The sequence below is a fragment of the Phaseolus vulgaris genome, chromosome 8, assembly GCF_051622355.1.
Source record: "Phaseolus vulgaris cultivar YP4 chromosome 8, ASM5162235v1, whole genome shotgun sequence".
NCBI lineage: Eukaryota > Viridiplantae > Streptophyta > Magnoliopsida > Fabales > Fabaceae > Phaseolus > Phaseolus vulgaris.
In genome coordinates this window covers 5,696,247-5,717,384 of record NC_143505.1, presented here as the reverse complement: position 1 = coordinate 5,717,384, position 21,138 = coordinate 5,696,247, and the positions used below count along the sequence as shown (strand labels likewise).

The window sequence follows — 21,138 nt, the reverse complement described above, 5'->3', positions numbered from 1 at the left end:
AAATACTATTTTAAGTGGAAGTTTTGAAGCATATAACTATACAAATAAGATTTTATCTCACTCTTCACAACACCACACATATTCTACAAACTTTTCAAACTATATTTATATTATCTTTAAAGATAATCGTAGTTATACATAAATTTCAGACAACAAAATATGTAATTTTGAGAGAAATAACAAAAAATAAGGGTTGTAAAAAAGGGGCAAATAATAAAAATAGAAAAGTAACTTACAAAACCTTATAAAATATTATAAGTATATTTTCTTTTTTTAATATGTAAATTAATATGCTCGATCTGGCTATTATAAAATAATTAAAATTTAGCTGAACAATGTAATAGAATTAAGGTCAACATTGAAATCGTTTTAATAAGGCTTAATCTGATTATTAATTTTAATTATCAAGAATTGTCATAACTGTACTTAGTCAAAAATAGTAAAATACATAGTTTTCCAAAAATATAAAAGTTGGAAAATTCTGCTTCTTATATTTGTTTTTAATCTTAAAAAAATAACATACCTACCAAACAAGAATTGTTAGAAATAGTTTTAATCCAAATTTTTTTCTTATGAAAACATTACGTGAATAAAGTGGGAAATTAATTTTCTCGAAATAAAATAAAATCTTACAATACAAAATTTACTAGAAAGAAATATTTTATCACTTTTATTAAACGTGTAATATTTTTTTATTAAAACAAGTCATTACTTTTATATTTCTAAATAAATTTAAATATTCTTAACTATATTTGTAGGACTCAAACATTAATTCAGTCATATAATTAATGAGCATGAAAAAAACTCATCTTAAACTTTACTTAAGGGTATTAGTTAATCAATTATACCAGAGACAAATATTAGTTGAAAAAGTTTATCTCTCATATTTAATTTACTTTCTTTTTAATCTGTTCTTTTAATTCCCTTTATTTATTACTGTATCTCTCTAATTCCATGTCTAGATCTCTTTTTTCTTGCATTTCATTATCTTTGTAATAGTTGAAATTTAGGAGAAGTTGAATTTAATATTTGTAATTTAAATAATATAATTTAATGTTTAAGGTGGTAAATATGTATTGTCAAAGTTTGAAACAAAAAAATGTATTTTAAAGATAAAAACAATCACTAACCGACATTTTTTGAAAAAAAAAACTAAAACAATCATTTTATTACAATTAAAACCATCATTTGACAATAACATTATAACAATATAAATTGATAATTGATAAATTAAAATAAATTATGATCTACTTCTTTGGTTAAATATAGTTGTTAATATATTATTACAAATCAATTAAAAAAATAAGAAAAAAATTGAAAACACTGCTAACCATTTTACTTTACTTACAAGCAAAAATATTAATCACACACTAAGTTATCTTTATATATAAATACTAGATACATCAATGACTATAAAGTCTCTATAATTTTTGTGTGTATACTTATTAATGCACTCTAACTAAAAATAAGTGTGAATTTATATCATTGAAGTGAATTTTCATAAAAAAGAATATTTGCCACTTATAACAAAAATTATCTATATATACACTTTTTATGTAACAAAAATGAGATAAAAAAAAAGCACTAGAATGTAAAACATAAATAACATAAACTGAATGTAAAAAAGTTTTGGAAGGTGTTTTTGATTTTATATTATTTTACTTCAAAAGGCTGAAACAGATCCCAAAAAGATTCCTTTCATACAATATTTATATTAATTAATCATTAGCAGCACAGTAGAGTGCATGTACTGAACTTAGCCATCATTCATTTCCTCACATGAGTCAAATTTGGCAGTTAAACCCAAATTGAACTCTTCCCAACAAAATACTCTTTCCCTTCCTTTTAAGATTTTTTTTTTTCAGTTTATATTAAAATTAATTATTGCTTTTGTCAAAGTTATAATTTTTTTTTATAAAAAATGAATTTTTTTTAAAAGGGTCTCATGCTGGTGTTCTAAACTTATATTTTTGAAATTAGTTATTGTTTGTATGTATAAAATAACCTTAAATTACAGTGTTGGAACTATTAGGAGTCTCCGAAGTTGTGAGCACAGAGAGACCATTTATAAATTGTGCTGAGGCTTGAGGATCTTCACCCTCAACTCAACTCAAAATGGCTTCTTCCTCTCTCATGAGCATCATCCTCAAGCAAAGGTCTTCTTCACATGCTGCTGTTGCTGCATGCTACCACCCCATCATGGGTAGGTTCTTCTCCACAACAGCAACCATAGTTGATTCTCCTTCTCTTGCTCAGAGAATCAGAGAGTTGCCTAAGGACCTCCCTGGAACCAATATCAAAAAGCATGTGTCTCAGGTAGTATTCTCTCTCTCTCTCTATCTCAGTTTTCATTGTGAGCTTGTATTAGTAGACAGGACAACTTGTGAACCAGAAACTGTTTGGTGTCTAACTCAGTCACCGTAGCTCTGCTCCAATGGTTATACTTGTACTTGCTTTGTTGTGGTTGTGTGTTTCTGTTCAATCCTGTCATGCCACGTGTATCACAATTTTGATTTTCCCGTCTTATCCAGTTTATTCATTTCATCATATACCAAGAGTGGTAGGAACTTTTGAATCGGATTTTTAAGGTTTTTTTCCAGTGGGGTTGGGTTGGAAAGCTTCCTGGACTTCCTGGTATGGATCTTGGGATAATTGCAGCTGGAAAATTGTGATTTTTGTCATCAAACTTATTTCTTCTGTTTTGAGCTTTGTTGAAGCCATTTTGTTATCAAGTTAGTATGATACTAATAGAATTGTAGATACTTTTAGGGCTTAAGTTTAGGGGAGGGTTTGATTTCCAACAGGCACATAATGTTGAGAAAACTATATCTGAGTTTTCACTAAAATTTTCTACCACTTGACTAAAATTTATATTTTTTTTCCTTTTTTCCCAGGCACACCAAAAATGAAATAAAACTTGAGGAAGAAACCATTTTACAGAATAACAGACATTTCTAATTTTGTTTTATTTTCTCCCCATTTTTTTTATTGGAGGATAGCTGAAGTAGAAATTTTTCATTTTTGTAGCTGATTGGGAGGACTCCACTGGTTTATCTTAACAAAGTCACTGAAGGATGTGGAGCATATGTTGCTGTCAAGCAAGAGATGATGCAACCTACTGCCAGCATCAAAGACAGGTCAATTCCTTTCTATATATTTATCTCTTTTTTTTTTACTTTGAATTTGATCAGATTGCATATTATTCTTACTGGTAATCAAAATTCCAATTGATACAGAACTACTGCAATTTTCTTTTGATTTTACAGACCAGCATTTGCAATGATCACAGATGCTGAGAAAAAGAATCTGATAAGTCCTGGAAAGGTTAGCTGATTTGATATATGACAGCAATTTTGCTCAGTTATCATTCACATATAGATGGTCATAATAACATTAATTGATGTTGTAGACAACTCTGATTGAGCCTACATCAGGAAATATGGGTATCAGCATGGCATTTATGGCTGCCATGAAGGGATACAAGATGGTTTTGACCATGCCCTCTTACACAAGCTTGGAAAGAAGGGTGACCATGAGAGCATTTGGAGCTGAATTAATCCTCACTGATCCAACCAAAGGAATGGGAGGAACAGTAAAGAAGGCGTATGAACTTTTGGAAAACACACCAAATGCTTTCATGCTGCAACAATTTTCAAACCCTGCAAATACTCAGGTTAGCTGAGCAACCTAAATTACTATTTATGTTTGAAATCATTTACTAAGAAAAAAATTCTGAAGAACTATGTTTTTCAAGGCTTGGTTGTGCTAAAGTTTAATATTAGATATAGTTTCGAAATCCTTGGCTCTTACAATGGTGAATTTATTTATATATTGACTCCAAATGCGATGCAGGTGCATTTTGAAACAACAGGTCCTGAAATATGGGAGGATACAAATGGAGAAGTTGACATATTTGTTATGGGAATAGGTAGTGGAGGCACAGTCTCTGGGGTTGGACAGTATCTTAAGTCCAAAAATCCTAATGTTAAGGTGATGTTCTTCAGATCACCAATTCAAATTACAAACAAACAGTGTTCTGTTAGATACACACTTATTAAACCCCTTGAACTTCTTTTGATTATTAGATATATGGAGTGGAGCCAAGTGAAAGCAATGTTCTGAATGGTGGTAAACCTGGTAAGGATCAGGGCCTTTTTTCCTTTGAATTTGAATATTCTTTTACTTTTTGTATGATACTTTTGTACATTGTTTATTCTTGAATGTTATGTTTCAGCCTTCCAAGCAACCTTAGGTAAAAGGTAAAATTGAAAAGGATGGGCCTACAAGCCTCTAAAATGTTTGCATTTAACAGTCATTTCTGGCATTGGTGAAGTGAATAAATAATATAAATGTTAAAGAAGCTTAAAATTTGGATCTAAAGTAACAAAAGTAATCACTATGGCCTTTCTGTGGTATTTGGAAGCTTGCTCTTCTATTTACAGATTGCAAACTCTGCTGTTGTCACTTTTTTTCTAGGTCCTCATCATATAACTGGCAATGGGGTTGGATTCAAACCAGACATATTGGACATGGATATAATGGAAAAAGTTCTTGAAGTAAGTAAGAATTTCACTTCCTTCTACATAGAGATTTAGTGGGGAAGTTTTACATTTTTATTTTTCTCCCATCAGGTTAGCAGTGAAGATGCAGTTAACATGGCTAGGGTGTTGGCCTTGAAGGAAGGACTCATGGTAATCTTCAAAGACAATTTTGTAAACAGTGAATATATGATCAACTTCAAGCTTCATTCATTTAACAATGGATTCCACTCTAAGACACATGATTCATTCGTAACTGACAAATAGTATCTATAAATTGCTAATGAATTTCTGAATTTGAAACTATGTTTTTCTTTGTAACTTTTTCCAGGTAGGGATATCATCTGGGGCTAACACAGTTGCAGCACTCAGATTGGCTCAGCTGCCTGAAAACAAAGGCAAACTTATTGTGGTAAGAACAGTTTCCTTAACACAACATCAAGCTAAAGGTTTAGTCTAATGTGCTCATGATTTGCACAATTTTTCTTTTCTTCAATTCATCACATGATTCTAGAAAAAATGCTTAGCACTAAAACTTTAGTCAGCAAACTTCTATGTCTATGATGCTGATTCTGTGATAACCATTGATGGCTTGAATCTCAGACTGTGCATCCCAGCTTTGGTGAACGATACCTGTCATCTGTACTGTTCCAAGAACTTCGTCAAGAAGCAGAAAACATGCAGCCAGTAGCAGTTGATTAGTGGCATGCATGAGCACTGATCCAAAGCTTTGATGAGGAGTCACATTACATGGATCAACCTAGTTGTTACAATCCTGTTGTAGCAAAATTTGTTAACACCATCCACAATTCTGCCACTGCAGAAATTGTCAGCAAAAGCTGTGTTGATTGGGAAAAGGTTTTGATACAGCTTAAAATAATTTTATCTTAATGTTTTGTATTTTGTTGGCTTCATTTTTAGTTGGAAAAAGTATAAAGTAACGGAAGAGTCCTTCAATCAAATGCTGTTTTGTTAAGTTTCCTTTTAAAACAAGAACAATCAAAGTTGTTGGCAATACCAAATTTGTATCTTTGCAAAAAGTAAAATTAGGTGCAAAGAGTTTTAGTTAATGCAGAATAACAATAATTAGTAATTCCTATTTTTAAAAAAAAAAGATATTAGTTACTATAGGATGTTAAAACTATTAAATTTAAAAGTTAGGGATTCAAACTAGATGAAACAATAAATTAGGAATTGAAAATAAAACGGCAAAAACTAAGATAAAAGAAATATGTTGCAAATAAGATTTGAGAAGTATATATATTGGTGAATTCTTGATAAAAAAAATATAATGGAGAACTCTAATATAGAAATATTCTCATTTTCATTGGAAATTTTTTTCTTAATTCTTAAATATTTTAATACAAGTTTAGTATTTGTATTATTTTTAAGTAAATAAAAAAATAAAATTAATATATAAAAAAATAAAGTTGATGGTTAAGTAAATATTTTCTAAACTTATGAGTTAAATTCTTAACCAAGACTTTTTCTTCTTCTGAGAATCATATTTAAAATTCACAAATTTAGGAGTAATAAAAAATTGTTTAAGCCTTAATTTGTTTTATTGGGTGGTAGAATATGGGGATAAAAGCATTTTTCATTCAATTTTAATACTAAGATAATACTTAGTTGAGTAAAATAAACAGTAGAAAAAATGTTCTTAGTGCATGAACATGAGGATTGCGATTGTGTGGAAAAACGGGGAAGCAACATGTCGTTTCAAGCATATTTTTATCTTTAAGACTTTGTGATTATTTTAAATAAATAAAAAACAAATTATGGATGTTTTGTCATATTAGTTATTATTATTATCATCATTATTATTTTCATGAATAAAAGATGTTACTTGTTATAATCTTTTAAGTTTAATTATTAAAAAAGAAGTCAGCCCAAGTACCCTTTTCACTTAGCTTAGATTGCTTAGTCATGCATCTTCATATGTCCTTATCTCATCCCATAAGTTTTTTTAAAATATTTTTTTTATATATTTTAAATTATACAAGTCTTTTTTTCAATTTGTAATTAACTTTCAAATTATCTAATTTGAAATTTTCGTTGTGATTAGTCGGGTGAAAGTAATTTTTATACATTAGACTAACTTTTAGATTATGTAATCCATAAACCTTTTTTTTTTTTATGTGTGATTAGCTTTCAGATTACATAATTCAGAAGTCTTTTCTGGATATGAGATTAGCTTTCAGATTATATAATTTGAAAGTCTTTTTTTCAATTCATGATTAACTTCTGAATTAGATAATCTGAAAGTCTTTTGTAGATAAGATAATAGCTTTAAGATTATGTAATCCATAACATATTTGTATTACATAATCCATAGGCTTATCTCAAATCCAAAAAGACTTCTAGATCCAAAAAATCCTCTAAATTATGTATGTAGGTGACATAAAAAGGATAAAAATGTATTTTCACATTTATTTAGTATAGTGATGACATAAGAAAGTATGGAGGTGCAGGAAGAAGGAGTCTTGAACTTAACTATGAGCCCAGCCCAATTTAAATGTCCATAAAACCCATGAACTCAACTTCAAATATCCATAAAAAAAAATGTATGACTCGCTGAGTAACTCAATAACTGATGACACTGACAATTGATTTTTGTAAAAAAGAACACAAATAAATAAAACAGAAATAGGCTAATTAAGATATAAAGAAATTAATCATCTCAGAAGCACAAAAAAGTAAAGAGAAATTATTGGACATAAGTTTTGTTTGTTCAGTCTACCCTTTGTTCTTAGTTTTTGTTTAGAATTGTTTAATCTATAATAATTAATTATGAAATTAAATATTGTAACTGATCTTTAGTTTATACACTTTCTTACTCTCTTTCTTTACCTTTTTTATCCTTGCATCTATTGATCAACTTGTTAGTTTCTATTATTTAAAAAACTATTTATAAAGATCAATTTTTTTATTGTATAATTATAAAAATAAATATTTTATAACTATATATATTTTATTATAATTTTAATTTTAATGGAAAATTATAAATATGTTTATTATATAATTATAACATTATAAAAAATTTATTTTAGTATTTATTTTTGTGTACACAATTTTTATAAGTTTAACGTAAATTTTAGTAATATTTTTTAATTATTTTTTTATAATCATTAATTTTATTATAATAATTATTTTTTAATTATATTTTCTATTTTTTATTATCATGCATTTTTCTCGTTTAAATATGTTTTGAGAGGATAAGTGGGTGGGCAATGTTCCTTTAATGCAAAAATTCCCTAGGCTATTCTCGATCTCCTTAGATATTGGTCGCACTCTGTCACAAGTTGTGGTTTGGAGCAATAATAGATGGTTGTGGAAGTTGAGTTGGAGAAGGGATCTCTTTGTGTGGGAATCTAGTCTGACTGAACTTTTATCGCAGGTGTTGGTTAACAAGAAGTTATCAAGAGAGGGTGAAGGTACGACCGATAAATGACTTTGGAGGGATGTAGAATCTACGAACTTCTTTGGGAAGGGAGCTTAAAATATTCTTTTGGGGGAGAAGTTTGTAGTGTATGGGAACTTATTCGCGGAGTTCTGGACATTAAAGACCTTACCCTTGACACAATTTACGACTTAGAGGGTGTTATCTAATGCGATTGCCACTAAGGACAATCTCTTGAGACGTGGTATTTCTATGGTGTGTGATAGGTGTCCTATATGTGGTGTGGAAGAAGAAATAGTAAGGCATCTCTTTTTTGAGTGTAGGGTCTCTTGGAGAATTTGGGGACTGTGTCTCAAGTGGTTGGGGATTTCTTTGGTTTTATATTGTGATGCACAAATGCACTCTATGATGTTTAAACTTATAGGTTTGAAACATGCTATTGTTAGGTACTGGGGGAATTTGGGTAGGTATTATAGGAGAAATTTGGAATCATGGGAATAGGGTTGTTTTTAAGAATGGGCGAGTACATCTAGTTGAGGTTTTTACTGTGGTATAAAAGAAGACTTGGTCTTGGGTTACGGTAAAAGAAAAATTGGTTGATTTCTCTTACTCAGACTAGTGTTTGGAACTTCTACGTTGTATGAGTTATTTGAGAGATTAATGTTTAGTGATTCATGTTTAACATTTTGTCCATATTTGAAAGTTGTGGTGTGTTTTGTGCAGGTTTTCATGACTTCTGTTTCTTCCTAACAGGGTTGGATTGATGTTTTTTTATCTTAGGTTACGGTAAAGGAAAGTTTGAATGATTTATCTTACCCGGATTGGTTTGGAATATTTATGTTGTATGAGTTTTGAGAGATTAATGTTTGGTGATTCATGTTTAACGATTTGTCCAGAATTGGAAGTCGTGGTGTGCTTTGTGCAGGTTTTTTTGGTTTTTGTATCCTCCTCACAGGGTCGGTTTCTTGGTTTTGGCATTTGGATGTTTGACATATTTTTGTTTGTTGGCAAAGATCTTGTTTAGTTGTTGGATTGTTGTATCCTGTTTCGAGAATGGATTCCTTTGGAGGGTTGATGTAATTATATTTGTTGGACTCTTGTATCTTTATCTGGTATGTTAATATGGTTGATGTGTTGTAATGTTTGTTGTTGAGTGTTAGCAAACTTGATTTGAGATTTTTGTTTAAGGCTTGAGACACCCCTAAAGTGTCTCATTTTATTTTATATTCTTTGTTTATGATTTTTTTTCCAAATAATATGTTTTCACTACTACCCTCTTTTTTCTTGCTTATTGGTATAAAATAAATAACTTTCTAAGTTAACAAAAAATGTTTTATGAACTTAAAGGGTGCTTTGGGATTAACTCTTCCCCCTTTATAATTAGCTCCTAAACTTAATTAGATTTTTAAAGAATGATAGAGTTTTCCAATGTCTTTTTCTTGTTTAAGTAAATCTTAGAGGCTAATTTTTTATTAAAAAAATAATTCTATTAATTTGGATTTTGACGATATAAACTTCTAAGTTACTCATGAGTTATTTCATTACTTATTTTGATAAAAATAACTTATTTAAATAAAGAAATATTTATTTCTTATTTATTTAATAAATTAAAAATATATATCTCCTTTAAAAAGTTATATTATTATTTTCAACATTCATTACAATAATTATTATTATGGGTCTAACTAGCATATAATTGGGTGGAATTTTTTTCTTCTTATTTACCAACCCAACCCGATATTACTATAATTAATTGAGTTGATTGGGTTAGAGTAATTTAAAAATATATTTATTAAGGAAAAAATGAAACAAATATTTCCAGTATATATATGGGTCTAACTAGCATATAATTGGGTGGAATTTTTTTCTTCTTATTTACCAACCCAACCCGATATTACTATAATTAATTGAGTTGATTGGGTTAGAGTAATTTAAAAATATATTTATTAAGGAAAAAATGAAACAAATATTTCCAGTATATATATGTTATATGAAATGATTTTGGATTAAATTAATTAATTGATGGGAAAAACGCACGCGGAAGCAACACACACAATCACGAATCAACTGCAGAAAAATAAACTACACAAGATTTAACGTGGTTCGGTTGCCAACTGCAACCTACATCCACACGGACAACTATTAGGTTTACATTATATCCTGTTGCACACCAATTACAAGTATAATGATCTCTTTAAATAGAGATAAATAGAGATAATAAAGGGACACAATGATTAAGCCCACTCACTAAAACATGGTGTCTACTCAGCCCAACCCAATTGATCCTGGCTTCATACCCAACAATCTCCCACTTGAAGTCACGGAACAATGTTCACCTGCGCTTCAACTGTGTACATGGTGTCTTGTCAGCCCAACCCAATTGGTCTTGACTTCATACCCAACAATCTCCCACTTGAAGTCACGAAACAACAATGTTCACCTGCACTTCAAACTGTGTACATGTACTTCTGTAATCTGTCGACGAAACTCAATGTTCCAACCCTAGTTGCCATCAACCTTCTTAATCATTTTGAAGACTTCGTTAAAACTCCCCTTAGTTTCAACACGTCAGTCACTGACTCGTTCTCTGTTCCTACCGACTCCCACTTACAGGAACTGCCGGATCCTGGAACAACATGAGAACAAACACTCTCCATATTCAATAAGAATTTTTCTGAAGAAGTTTCAACCGCTGGAATATTGGTTCTCCCAACCCACTGTTGTCTAAGAACCTTAGCTGAAGCACAACCCGTGCTCCCACTGCCACAAGTACCTCTGACTGGTCTACTTGAACCTTTCCATGCTCGTTCATCCTGAATCTGACATGTGGCTCTAGGTTTCTCTCTTGTAAAGACAACCCTCTTCTGCCCACGAGATTCTGTGAACCGGACTTTGTTTATCTTTTGAACTGGGATGGTCACTCCCTCAGACACGGTAATTCGACCATATACAACGAACCTCTCTTTCTTTCGCAGGCCATGACAAGATTTCCCTTGACGACCTTCCACTGCTGATTTCCGAACTTCACCTTATGTCTCTGTTCGTCCAACTGCCTAACAGAAATCAAACTTTTCCTCAAGCTTGGAACAACTCTGACGTCCTTCAAAGTCCAAAAACCAACTGGTGTCTTCAACACTATGTCACCCATGCCCGCGTAACATCAAGAGTTCTATTGTCCGCTAGTCTTACCTTTCCAAAGTCTCCAATAACTAGATTCTGCAATGCTTCAGAATCCATGACCCAGGAATCCACACTGCTACCCGCGCAACAGACTAAAAGGTCCTCGTCCGCGAAGTCTTCTGCAATGTTGACTTATTTATCATTAGGGCATTGATTCCTGAAATGCCCCACCTCCTTCAGTTCCAACATGTTACACTTGAGCAATCCCGAGTCTTTGACTGACTCCTTCTTTTGTTCTTGCTCCCACTATCTCTGATATTTCTCTCCTATGATGACATATAGTGATTCACTAGATAATTCCCCAGAACTCCTTCTTTGGACATCCTCGCCAAGAATGAGATCACGAATCTTCTCAAAAGTGAATCAATCAGATCCCGCTGAACTGGTAACTGCTGTAACCGTTCCGGACCAACTGTCAAGCAAAGACAATAGCAATAGTAAAGCTTGAACTTCATCATCGAACTTAATGCTCACTGACGTAAGTCTGGCTAAGATCGAATATTGATGTGCTTAGTAACTAAACTCGCAAATCCTCAATTTGCACTTTCCACCAACTGAAATTTGTACCATCGAATTTTCAATTCGAAACTTCCCTTCTTCTGCCATCTCAAATGACTAGACGAGATACTCGGTACAACTAATTTCACATCTTGGCAATCCCTTCTTTTTTTTTAAAATCAAGATCACAAAAAATTGCACCACCCAAAATCACTCACCAACAGACCTGGTCGCAGTCCCCACTGCACTGGCGCTCCGCACCACCACCGTCGCTAGTCACCGCTGTTGTGAAGCAGATATGGGAAACCCTAAGCCTTAGGATGCTGCTGCAGCCCCTGCAAAACCCTAGCTTTGGGATGTTGCTGCCGCCTCTACGAAACCCTAACTTTGGGACACTGTTGCCACCTCTGCGAAACCCTAACTCTGGGATGCTACTGCAACCGCAATTTTCACATCTCGTCGATTAATTTCTGCTGATCGGATCTCTAGTGTGTAAACGAACCAAGGCTCTTGATACCACTTGATGGGAAAAACGCACGTGGAAGCAACACACACAATCACAAATCAACTGCAGAAAAATAAACAACACAAGATTTAACGTGGTTCGGTTGCCAACTGCAACCTACATCCACACGGGCAACTATTAGGTTTACATTATATCCTGTTGCACACCAATTACAAGTACAATGATCTCTTTAAATAGAGATAAATAGAGATAGGCAATTTCTTCCTGCACCCAATCCATTCTGATTGGCACTCGACGAACATTCTAAAATTCAATTGTACCCTTGTCATGTTTATTTTGAAAAAATTTGTAGGGTGCGCTGATGCCCTCATACCTTCGCGCAACAATGGAGGACCTTCGCGCTCTTGGCTTCATCTTTGTTCAAGGGGTCCTTCTACTCAACACTACGCTGCCGGAGAAATGTCAACCAAGATGCGAGGATGCGAACGCTCGTGCGAGAGATGGTGTTGGGTGCGAGAATGACAGAAACGAACTTGGGTGTGTGATTGGGTGCAGAAATCACTAAACCCTAATTTCATTTTCATTTTCATTAAGGGTAATTCGGTACTTTCACAAATGCAATTGGGTGCGGGTCCAATTTGATTGGGTGTAGGGAGAATCAGCCATAGAGATAATAAAGGGACACAATGATTAAGCCCACTCACTAAAACATGGTGTCTACTCAGCCCAACCCAATTGATCATGGCTTCATACCCAACATTAATATGTTAATATTATTTATATGGAATCAACCTTTAATTTAAAGATGAAATTTAAGGTAAAATTATATCATTATAAGTTATTAAACAATGTAAAAGTAAGGATAATTTTTTATCAATGTAAGTTAAATTATATAAGTTATGTTTAAGTATCACACTTGCTTTGATGTAGTTTAGTCAAAATTTAAATGAAAAAATATATATACTTGTAACTGATGAAATATGAATGCAACTTATTTTTGTTAAATGCTATCTCTTTGGAATATTGATTTTAAAAAAATTAGAATGTATTTTTTGTTTGTTTAAACACCTAACAATATTAAAAATGTGTTTTTATATGATTTTTAAGAGAAAAAATATTCTTTTAATTTTTTTAATCATTGCATTAAAAGGTGTTTGTTAACAAGATTTTGTTTTTGAACTGAAGTTCTTACACGGTTGAATAATGAGTGAGAGAAAGTGGTTGATAAGGGCCAAGACATCTTAGTACTTACCAAATCAAACTCAGCTTCTTTCTGTTTTTTGAATTCCAAATTGTGCTTTCAACATTTAATGCTATCTTATATGTTGTCACCTAAGTATAGGTTAGCTACTTTCACTTAAATCAAATTCATAACCATTAATAAATTCAAAATGATGAAATAAAAATTAATTTTATAGAAAAATAATAATAATTAATTGCTCTAGTGATTAAATTATATACTATTTTAAAAGTTAAAAAAAAAAATCAATTTCTATTATTTTTAAATAGTTTCTAAATTGGTATCTAATTAGCTACTAAGATTTTAACTACCAATTATTTAGATTCTAAATTTGATAGCAAAAACTTTTGTAGCTAATTAGATATAATTTATAAACTTTTTAATATTAATAAAAACTAATTTGGAAACCAAAATTTTTTTTAGTCTTTAAAATATTTCTAATTTAGTCATCGTAGCAATTATTTATTTTTGTCTCTAAAATTAATTTTTATTTCATGATTTTTTTTAATGTTATAACCAATTAGTTATTAAGAAATACACATTACTAAAATATGTATATATAAAATTGACTATAAAGTGAGATCTACATAATATAATAATTAATCTCTAATAAATTTTTATTAAAATATATTTTAAATAATTTTAATATCATATTTAAAAATAAACTTTGACTTGAATTTAAATTTATAAAATTAATTTATAAAACAAAGTCTATATATATTATATAATATTTTTATTTTTATTTAATATGATAAAATAAGATTTATATTCAATTGTATACTATATACTATATAATATTCTTTTCTCTGTAAAATTTTCAAGACATACTCATCAAATCAGCATTTATTTTCGATATGCTAAATTTTCCCTTAATCTTTAACATGTTAAAACATGTTACTCTTTGATTATAATATAAAATTGTGTAATTTATGAGTGGCATTGAATTAAAGCACATGGCACTCACAATGTAGCTAAACTCTAGCTTTTCCTTTTCTTACTTAACATTTTGCTTCAAAATCAATCATTTGATCATCTCATCATTGCTTCACTTTTCTTGCATTGTACTTCTTCCCACTTTAAATTATGTTGCCAATGTTAAAATTTATTGGGTTAAGAAGTAACTTTATCCCACAAACTCATTTCTATAATCATTCATATATTTTAAACTATATGAGATTTTTAACACTTTTCTTATATTAAAGACTATACATTTTTAATATGACACTATATTCATGTGTAGTCAAATAGCAACCCATATAAACAATATACTAAGCAACAAAATTCATTTAGATGAACATTTCAAAACTTTTGTGAAGAATTTTATTGAAGGTGAATAGTGTTTAGCAAAACTTAATAATATTAATTTTTTAAAAATTAAAAAAAAAAGATTTTGTATCTTGTTGGAATGAGAAGTGCAGCAGGGTACCCTACATGATGAGGCTCTTAAGCCCTTAAAAGAGACAGGGTCCAGAAGAGGGACCTTGCTACTTCCATTTGAAGCAGCACTGATTGTTTAATAATTTTTAAGTCCTTTTTATGCCACCTTCTAGGTTACAACTTACTCCAAATTATATATATATATATATATATATATATATATATATATGCTGAAGGTTCATATAAGATGACATAATTTTGTATCTCTTATCTTCCTTCTATATTACACTAATCCTCTTAAATATGTGTGGAACATTCATTATATTTTTCTATAAAATATATTGTTGTAAATATTAAAAAACAGAAGTAATTTATGTAATTTTACAAAATTTCAACTTGATTAGAGTAATTTATTGTAGGTTGAATATTAAATATTAAATGTGTTAGATTGGTCTAAAGTATTTTATTGCCTAAAATTAACTGAGATAGAGTAACTAATATTGTATGAAAAAATTTAAAAAATCTTTAAAAAACACATATTAGTTAACTTTACATTAAATATCGACTAATAGATTAGTATGACTCAATTGATTAACTTTACGTGAGATGTTGTAATTTGTGTTAAAGATTTAATAATTTAGAAAGTTATTCAATAAATCTTTTATAATAGTTGGTCAAATTCACACAAAAAAAAATAATTAAAATAAGTTTGACTTATTAAAGAACTACCTCAATTTCTCAATTTTTACCAGATCTACTACTGGATTAATATCATATGTTCAATAAATATATTTTTGGCATTTAAAATCCATGTTTAAAGAGTTTGACATACAATTAATTCTCTCTTATAATAAGACTATCTTAAGATAGTTTTCTTAGAATAAGACTATCTTAAGATATTTCTTTATGTTACTCATAAATATGAAGAATGAATAAATCAATATGTATGTCATCTATAAATATTACTAGAAACTGATTCAAGAATGGACAAAAAAAAAATCATACTCATACATACAATAAAAAAAATAATTTCAATGAATTCATAATGAATGTACCTAAATAATAAAGTTGTCTTCTAAACATCTTTGACTTTAATAATAATGTGATGGTAACTTCACTTCAAGTCAATTTTAGAAAGGACAATTGCAACATGTAATTGATCCATCACATCATCATTCCTTAAGAGATTGTGCTTATTCTTGATAACAAACTTGCTCAATTGTGTATAATTAATACACAAACAAGATAAGATACATTTTTCTTAAATTAAAAAAATAATAGCATAGGAAGATACACTAGATTAAATGAATTGTTTTGCCAAAAAACCGGCAAGCAACATAAAACATCATGTTCGTTGTTGTTTATCTTTTAAGAATTGTTAGGTTGAAACTAGTTATATTCCTAAACTCCTTGACTACAACATGGTGCGGTCATATTCTAAAATAGATAATTTATAGAATGATAAATGAAGAGAATTAGAGAGATGGGAAGAGAAAAGGAAAAAATATATATACCGTTGAAATGTTTGGTATTTGGTGTGTTCTTTTTACATTGTTAAGAATCGTGTTTTAACACAATAATAGATAATTATACATTTTACATATAATCTAGGAGTATATAAAATATTGTTTTGAATTTTTTTTAAAAACTATCTATATGCATAATTTTAAACATCCCAACAAACACAAGGATACTGTGATACTGTGGTAATTAGAAAAAAAAAATTATAATTGTATAAAAAGAGATAAGAGATGACAAAATAGGGAGACAATTGATTGCAAGGTAAATGAATCTAATTACATTATTATATATATATATATATATATAAAAGGTATATCAAATAAAAAAATATTTTATATAAAAGTAAGATTTTTTTCATGAAAATAAGGATTTATGCGTAGTTCTAAAGTCATTTTAAATTCAAACTCAGATACACAGTCAAATTGATTACATCAATATTAGATTAAATGAATACATTGCATAATATATGAAATGGAAAAAAAATTATATACAAGTAAGATTGTTTCATTATTAAACAAAATTTTATGCGTGTTTTTAAATTCATAAAATTAAGTGATCCATTTAAATGAATTTAAGTTCCAGAAGATACATGATTAAATTAATTAAATCAATATTAGTTTAGTATTACATACATATAAAAATAGACGTGTCAAATGAAAATATTTTGTATATAAAAGTGAAATTGTTTCATGAAAAAAAATATATGCGCGTTGTTAAAGCTATAAAGTTAAACGACCCCTTTAAATTTGGACCGTTAGATGTAACTTCTCTTTCATGAAAATACAGATTTATAAAGTGATAAAGTTAAGTGATGTGATCCCTTTAAATGAATTTAAATTCCCATTAAGATGCATGATCAAATTGATTAAATCAATATTTGGTAAATAAATTTAATAATATTACAAACATAAAAATAGGTTTATCAAATGAAATTATTCTTGTATATAAAAGTAAAACTATTTCATAAATAAAGATCTATGCATGTCGTTAAAATTAAATAATCCATTTAATTTTGAACAGTTATATGTAACTTTTCTTTAGTATTAAATATTTTATGACGTTACATTTATATGTATTTATGATTTTACACCTTGACTAAGGATTAGTAACATTTAATATATTATAATGTAAATAAAATTAATTTTTGTATTACTTCTGAATTGTATAAGAATAAAAAAAATTATTATTATTTTTATTTGTATATAATTTTTACTATAAATACTTATAAATTTTTAAAATATTGATCGCAAATATTATATTTTTTAAGATTAAATTATTGTTTGTGTAACGCGTAAAGAGTTCTTTCTCTCTCCATCTCTCTCTCAATTTCTTTTCTCTTCCTTCTTTCTTAATTTTCTCTCTCAATTTTTATCTATTTTAGGATCTAATAGCACGTTATAACTGAGTTAAGAAATATTTCTACCATTTATTGTTTTTTTTTATATAATTTAGTCATCAATCTTGGTGGAATCAGTTGAGAAGAGTAATCATCTCAATTTTTACTATTATATACTAAATTTCTGTTATGTTTGGATAACTTGCATTAAGTCCTTATACATTGAAGCTTATCCAAAAGAGATAAAATTCTAGACGTTCCTTATCAACTTAAAGCAAACAATTAAGGTAAGGAAAACTAACTTTAACTTTTAATAGTACCCTTGACTAGAAGATTTGAATATGGAGTGGATGTGGTCCCAATATTCAATTTATCTTGTAGGGATATTGTTTGTTTATATATTATGTTGTTTGTTTATATATTGTTTAAACTTGTAGAAATATTATATTTTGATAATTTAATATTTAAGTATTTTTTTGTATGTTAAATATAACTTTTAATATTGTGGGATACGTTTTGAATGATATTGTATGATGAAAATGGTATGAAATTGAAGTCATACATTTGGGATAATGTATGAACAGATGTTTGTTTGTGTATTAAGTATTGATGCCTATGTAGTAACATAGATCTTCGAGTTTCACTGATGATCTAAGTAACATAGACTAAGATAGAGAACTTCATGCACACCGTGACATATGAGATGCATGATTTGGGTTGTAATGAACTTACCCTGATACTTTCTCTAGGATTCACTGGTAATCTAAGTCTTGGGTATCAGATCAGGTGTTAGTCTTTGGTAGGACTTACTTGATACGAATTTTTTGGAAGACGTCAGTTATTATTTTGTTTGTTGAATATTATGGATGTGTAAATCCATGTGAGATCTATGTGATTGTTTTATGTTGGGATTTGAAGAAGATTGAATAATTCGGAAATTGATTAATGTAATTTGGTTTTCTCCATTGATTTAATTATGTATATTATAAAATTTTATTTTCATTAATTTACCCTTACTTTTCTTGTTATGAAGTGCGATGTCTGATGTCTGTATACACAAGCAAATGATATGTCAGAGATTTCGAAAGGATTTATAATATTTTTTTAACCTCATTTGTATATGTTTGTATTTCTATAAGTCATAATTTTGTAATAAAAATATTTTGAAAAGACCTAAATTTGTATAGAAACCCATAGAACTTGAATTATAATAGTTAGATTTTTTTTTAGTGTTAGAGTTTGTATTATATTAAACAATAAATTATATTTCAATTATTAAAAATTATAATTACAACATAATAAAGTAATATATAGTAAAAGTAAATTATAATTTCAATTTTTTTAAATACAAATATTTAAAAGTAAATTATTGAATGGAAAAATAATACTAGTTTTAAAAATAAAAATCACGATTGGTAGTGTATAAAAAATTTAAAGTAAATTATGAAAAAAGTATAAATAATTATGTTATAATAAATGATCTGATTGATTAGTTTAATGAAAAATATTATTTTTTATCCTAACTATCTTTTTTTTTTATTTGTAGCACTAAATTATTTATAGTTAATGATAAAATATTACAAAAAAATGACAAAAATCGGAAAAGAGTAATTTTTGTCAACTTCAAAATATATTTAAGTTTAATTTTTAATATTTATATGTGGTGAATTTAATTTGAAGATAAAGGAAACTCTTCATTTCTAAAAAAAATAAAAAATTCTCATTATTAGATTTCAGTCTTATCTATACCTATATATAAACAGAATTTTTCATATAATTGTTTTTTGGTTTACATAATATTTTTTCGATTCTACCCTTATTTAATATATCTCATTTTATTTGTATAATAGAGTATTTTTTTCATTTCATATAAATAACTTGAAAAATAAAATTATTTTTAAATTAATATTAATGTACAGTTTTTATACGTAAACTAACTATTCCACTATTTTCTTAATTTCTTATTTTAAGGCAATAACAAGAAGAAAAATAGAGCATACTCTCTCATGTTTACACACCAAATCTCACATATCAAATAAAATAACATTTATTTATAATCACTCTTTTCATTCAATTTCAAACAACTACATTATTTGGTAAAACCATTATTCTTTTGTATCTACCATCAAGTCAATCCTAAAACCTTAACGTGAACATCATCACACTCTCCGATCTTAAAATTATCAATGGAAGAAGAAAAAAAACAAAAAACTTGAAGAAGAGATACTCATAGAGAAGAAGAAAAAAGAGATTGTTTAATCAATTTATCATTATTCTTTGATATGCTATTTTTTGCTTTTCAATTTCGACTTATCCAGTATTATTTTTGTATTAAAGCTAAATTTCTATCATCGTAAAAATTATTAAAAGTAAAAAATACAAATACACAAACAACACCTGTTTTTGCTAGTATTTAATAAAATTATTGAGTTAACCATTTAAAGAAATTGACGCAATTTTCTTATGCATGCAATTTCTTAAAAGTAAAATCAATAGCAGTAAATGTTAAAATGAAGGGCTAATTAATTTTATAGTAAAATAAAGAATAATTGCTTTCAAAATCATTTAAGTTTTAATGTAATCATAAATGAACATGTGAAGTACAGATAAACATTCTATTATTAAATTATACATAACTTTGAATAAATAAGCCAACATGAATAAACGTTCAAATCTCTATTAAATATTCACATTTAACATTCCACAATGTTTTAAATAAAACTGTCTATTAAGGAATACGTGATATATAAAAAATATTATATTTGATGTTGTTGTGAATTTCAAAATTTTAAAGAAAATTATTTTAAAATAATATACGATATTAAATATGCGTACATGTTCTAACAAACATAATCAAAACGTGAATTGACCGATATAATTTTTTTTTTCTCTAATTGAAATATTGAATCCGAATTTATATATATATAAATATATATTCTTGAAATATGTTAGTATTTTTCTTTTTATTATACTGTTTTTTGGTTCTGATTTTTTATTTTCTTATTTTATCCTTATCGTTACATTTATCTGTTAAGTTGATATATTACCCTATGTGGAAGATTGATAGAACTTATTGAATGAATTGCTATTTTCTAGAGATGGAATAAAATGATTTTTGAGAATAAAAGGTAAGAATATTTTGCTACGAATCGAAGCAAAAATCAAAACATATATATCAAAAGTAAAAACATACTTAAATAAAAATATATTTTATATTATAATTTCCATTAGTTTTTTTATGCTATTATGAAATTCTATGTATTACATACACGAACACTAATACAACACAAAGATACATAAAATCTCTAAAATGTAGGACATGGGACACGAATTTATAAATTATATAATTATTAATTATGTAAATTGACAAAAAGATTTATGTGCACAAGTATGTTTTAGATTATTTTTTGGAACAAAAATATTTTTATCATGACTGATTCACAAGAATTTGTTTCTTATTTTTATAATCATAATAACAATTTATATAATAAAATTTGAATTTTGAAAAAATTAATGTATTTTTCTCTTTTAAAATTGTGTTAGAACCGTACTAGAATTGTCAGAAATCTAATAAATACTTTT

The 21,138-nt window shown here is 28.3% G+C and overlaps 1 protein-coding gene across 1 annotated transcript; it reads left to right on the top strand.

Moving 5' to 3' along the window:
- The first annotated feature begins 1,738 nt into the window (after nucleotides 1–1,738).
- On the top strand, nucleotides 1,739–5,500 carry CYSC1 (cysteine synthase C1). Its single transcript, XM_068629010.2, has 10 exons — nucleotides 1,739–2,316; nucleotides 3,028–3,137; nucleotides 3,267–3,324; nucleotides 3,410–3,673; nucleotides 3,853–3,990; nucleotides 4,086–4,137; nucleotides 4,477–4,556; nucleotides 4,632–4,691; nucleotides 4,870–4,950; nucleotides 5,142–5,500. Exons 1-10 carry the CDS (start codon nucleotides 2,116–2,118, stop codon nucleotides 5,238–5,240), a joined length of 1,143 nt encoding a protein of 380 aa, XP_068485111.1. The 5' UTR covers nucleotides 1,739–2,115; the 3' UTR covers nucleotides 5,241–5,500.
- Nucleotides 5,501–21,138: the final 15,638 nt, after the last annotated feature.